The sequence below is a fragment of the Cebus imitator genome, unplaced genomic scaffold (genome assembly GCF_001604975.1).
Source record: "Cebus imitator isolate Cc_AM_T3 unplaced genomic scaffold, Cebus_imitator-1.0 Scaffold654, whole genome shotgun sequence".
Classification (NCBI taxonomy): Eukaryota; Metazoa; Chordata; class Mammalia; order Primates; family Cebidae; genus Cebus; species Cebus imitator.
Window position 1 is genome coordinate 368450 of NW_016107969.1, and position 4328 is coordinate 372777.

Genomic DNA, 4328 nt, shown 5'->3' on the forward strand with positions numbered 1-4328 from the left:
GTAGAGACGGGGTTTCACCATGTTGACCAGGATGGTCTCGATCTCTTGACCTCGTGATCCACCTGCCTCGGCCTCCCAAAGTGCTGGGATTACAGGCTTGAGCCACCGCGCCCAGCCTCTCCTGTGTCTTTCATGTTGTTATTTGCAACTGAAAATTTTGTCACATTAAGGTTTCTCTCCAGTATGAAGTCTATGATGACATGCAACGTGTGCTTGTTGATTGAAAACCTTACCACATTCATTACTTTTGTAAGGTTTCTCTTCAGTATTAAGTCCATGATGATGTGCAAGGGATGATTTCTGACTAAAGGTCTTGATACATAAATTACACTTGTAAGGTTTCCCTCCAGTTTACAATGGTTTACAAGGAATGATGTCTGACTGAAGGTCTTGCTATATAGATTACACTAGTAAGGTTTGTCTCCAGTATGAAGTCTATGATGGCATAGGAGCAGTAACATCTGACTGAAGGTCTTGCCACACTCATTACACTTGTAAGGTTTCTCATCAGTGTGACATCTATGATGGCATGCAAGGTACCACTTCTGATTAAAGACCTTGCTACATACATCACACTTGTTGTTTCTTTCCTGAATGATCTGATGTTCCCTTAAGAGTGAGCTATAATTAATGGCTTTGCCACTCTCATTATATTGGAAAGATTTTTCTCTCCTTTGTACTTTGTTTTTGTGTAAGTAATGAAAAATGAAGGAAGTTATTCCCACAGTTATTAGAAATATGGTTTTTAGGCCTACAAGAAATTCTTTGGGATATTGAAACAGAGAAAGCATCATTGATAGAATTCTCTACTTGATTACCAAATTAAATTTTCCTATGTCTTTCAAGGTGTTATTTGTGACTGAAAGCTTTATCACATTCTTCACATTTGTAATGCTTCTCTCCAGTATGAAGTCTATCATGACGTGCAAGGCTAAATTTTTTATTAAAAACCTTGCCACATTCATTACACTTGCAAGAGTTCTCTCCAGTATGAAGTCTATGATCAACTGAAAGGCTTGACTGGCGATTAAAAACCTTGCCAAATTCATTACACTTGTAAGGTTTCTCTCCAGTATGAATTGCCTTATGAATCACAATGGATGAATTGTAATGGAAGGTCTTGCCACACTCATTGCACTTGCAAGGTTTCTCTCCAGTATGAATTGCCTTCTGAATTACAAGAGATGACGTCCAACTGAAAGTCTTTCCACACTCATTTCACTTGCAAACTTTGTCTCCAGTGTGAGTTCGCCAACGTACTGCAAGGTATAAACGAGGTGTGATTTGGGGCTGAAAACTGTCACATTCTTCACATTTGTAAGGTTTATCTCAAGTATGAAGTCTATGATGACGTGCAAGGTTCGATTTTTGATTAAAAACCTTGCCACATTCATTAGACTTGTAAGGTTTTCCTGCAGTCTCAACTGCCTTATGAATTGAAAGAGCTGAATTTTGACCAAAGGTCTTGCTACACTAATTACACTTGTAAGGTTTCCCCCCAGTGTGAATTCTAGTATGCTTTTTCAGGTATGAATTACACACAAAAGCCTTATCACAAATCTTACATTTGTATGGTTTCTCTCCAGTATGAATTCTCTTGTGTGTTTCAAGGTGTGATTTGCGAGTGAAAACTTTGTCACATTTTTCACATTTGTAAGGTTTCTCTCCAGTATGAACTCTCCTATGTGTTAGAAGATATGATTTGCGACTGAAAACCTTGTCACATTCTTCACATTTGTAAGGTTTCTCTCCAGTATGAAGTCTATGATGACGTGCAAGCGTTGCTTGTTGATTAAAAACTTTGCCACACTCATTACACTTGTAAGGTTTCTCTCCAGTATGAAGTCTATGATGACGTGCAAGGCTTGACTGTTGTTTAAAAACCTTGCCACATTCATTACACTTGTAAGGTTCCTCCCCAGTATGAATTGCCTTATGAATTACAAGGGCTGCAGTGTGACCAATGATCTTGCCACACACATTACACTTATGAGGTTTCTCTCCAGTATGAATTGCCTTATGAAGTACGAGAGCTGAATTGTGATGGAAGGTTTTGCCACACTCATTACACTTGTAAGGTTTCTCTCCAGTATGAAGTCTACGATGGCATAAAAGGGATGATGTGTGACTGAAGGTCTTTCCACACTCATTACACTTATAAGGTTTCTCTCCAGTATGAATTCGGCAATGAACTGCAAGGTATGAACGACGTCTAAAACATTTGTCACATTTATTACACTTGTAAGATCTCTCCTCATTATGGATTCGCCAATGATTTGCAATGGTTGTAGCGTTACTGAAGACTTTGTGACAATCATTACATTTGTAAAGTTTCCCTATACCATGGATTGCTTGATGGTGAATAAGTGTTGACTGTGCACTAAAGGCTTTGCCACACTCATTACACTTGTAAGGTTTCTCTCCAGTGTGAATTCTAGTATGTTGTGCCAGGTGTGAGTCACGCCTGAAAGCCTTGTCACAAACCTTACATTTGTATGGTTTCTCTCCAGTATGAAGTCTACGATGGCATAGAAGGGATGACGTCTGACTGAAGGTCTTGCCACACTCATTACACCTGTAAGGTCTCTCTCCAGTATGAAGTCTACGATGGCATGTAAGGGATGACATCTGATTGAAGGTCTTGCCACACTCATTACACTTGTAAGGTTTCTCTCCAGTATGAAGTCTATGATGACGTGCAAGGCTTGACTGTTGTTTAAAAACTTTGTCACATTCATTACACTTGTAAGATTTCTCTCCAGTATGAATTGCCTTATGAATTACAAGGGCTGAATTTCGACCAAAGGTCATGCCACACTCATTACACTTGTAAGGTTTCTCTCCAGTGTGAATTCTAGTATGTTGTGCCAGGTGTGAAGAACACCCAAAAGCCTTGTCACAAACTTTACATTTATAAGGTTTCTCTCCAGTATGAAGTCTATGATGACTTGCAAGGTTTGATTGTTGATTAAAAACCTTGCCACATTCATTACACTTGTAAGGTTTCTCTCCAGTATGAAGTCTACGATGGCAAGTAAGCGATGACATCTGAATGAAGGTCTTGCCACACTCATTACACTTGAAAGGTTTCTCACCAGTGTGATATCTATGACGGCGTTCAAGGTATCGCTTCTGATTAAAGACCTTACCACATATATCACATTCCTTTTGTTTCTCTCCTAAATGGACTGTCTGATGTTTCCTTAACAGTGAGCTACAATTAAAGCCTCTGCCATTCTCATTACATTGGAAAGATTTTTCTTTCATGTGACCTTCCTGTTTTTGTGTGAGTAATGAAGAATGGAGGAAATTATTGTCATAGTTATTAAAAATATAAGTTTGGGGCCTACAAAAATTTATTCGGGATGTTGAAACCAAAGAAGCATCGTTGATTGACTTCTGAACTTGATTACCAATTTTCCCTTCAGTCTGAAATATGTGCAGTTCAGGCAGATGCAAATGAAAGCTCAATCCAAGCTGATCTTTAATAGGCTTGTTGCCAGCATGCCTTTCATCATATCGGTCTTTACTATCAGTGAACTTCTTGATCTGTGTCATGGGTGCTTCATGGCTATTTCTTTCATCTTTCTGCCATTGGAACTCAAAGTCATGAATATCTTTGTCAATTTCCTGGAAGCAAAGATCTCCAGTGTGATGATTTTCATGTGTTTCCAATGTCCTTGTGTGAAACATTTCTGTATTACCTTGTCCTGTTGATGAGACCATCTTCTTCATGCATTTGGAAGAGATATCTATAAAATACAAACATAAATAGGTTTCCAATTCAGTACATAGGGTAAATAATACTGAAATGTGTAAATATGACACAAAAAAAACCAATACTTATTTTAAACTTCCCAAGCATGATCTTAAAGTTTAGACATACAAAAGAAGTGACATTCTTTAATAAATAAAGGGCGATTATATGGACTTCAAATCATTTCTGTGAAAGCCTATTTCCAATATCATGTCAAAATACTGGCAGTATTTTTACTATATACCAATAAATGCTAAAGGACCACATAATATACTATGTTGGTAAATAATCCACAACAAGCTCATGTAAGGATAACCAAAATCAATGGAAATTCTGTATTGTCACACAATCACAGCACTCTGTAGATAAGAAAAGATTACAAAAATTCTGTGCTATCCGACAGAATCTCAGAAGAAAAGAAACAAACAAACAAAAAAAGAAATAAATTACAAAAATTAGCCAGGCGTGGTGGCCCATGCCTTTAGTTCCAGTTACTCAAGAGCCAGAGGCACAAGGATTACTTTAACATGGGAGGCAGAGGTTGCAATTAACTAAACCATGATTCCACCAC

General features: G+C 38.0%; 2 protein-coding genes and 1 long non-coding RNA gene across 6 annotated transcripts in view; 2 read left to right on the forward strand and 1 right to left on the reverse strand.

Moving 5' to 3' along the window:
- LOC119469431 (zinc finger protein 160-like) overlaps nt 1-4328 on the forward strand; it is a 609418-nt gene that overhangs the window by 227066 nt on the left and 378024 nt on the right. The window lies entirely within an intron of this gene.
- The window catches only part of LOC108295661 (zinc finger protein 845-like), a 91000-nt gene that overhangs the window by 1246 nt on the left and 85426 nt on the right, over nt 1-4328 (reverse strand). The window contains exon 4 of one of the 2 annotated variants that reach the window (XM_037734678.1): nt 2473-3752. In XM_037734678.1, coding sequence (XP_037590606.1) covers nt 2473-3752 — 1280 coding nt within the window. Of the gene's footprint in view, nt 1-833; nt 3753-4328 lie in introns of those variants that run through there. The other variant, XM_037734677.1, reaches the window with a different exon arrangement.
- Nucleotides 462-4328, forward strand: part of LOC108295664 — a 32355-nt gene continuing 28488 nt past the window's right edge. The window contains exon 1 of the long non-coding RNA XR_005198232.1: nt 462-499. This is a non-coding gene — a long non-coding RNA (uncharacterized LOC108295664). The remainder of the gene's footprint in view (nt 500-4328) is intronic.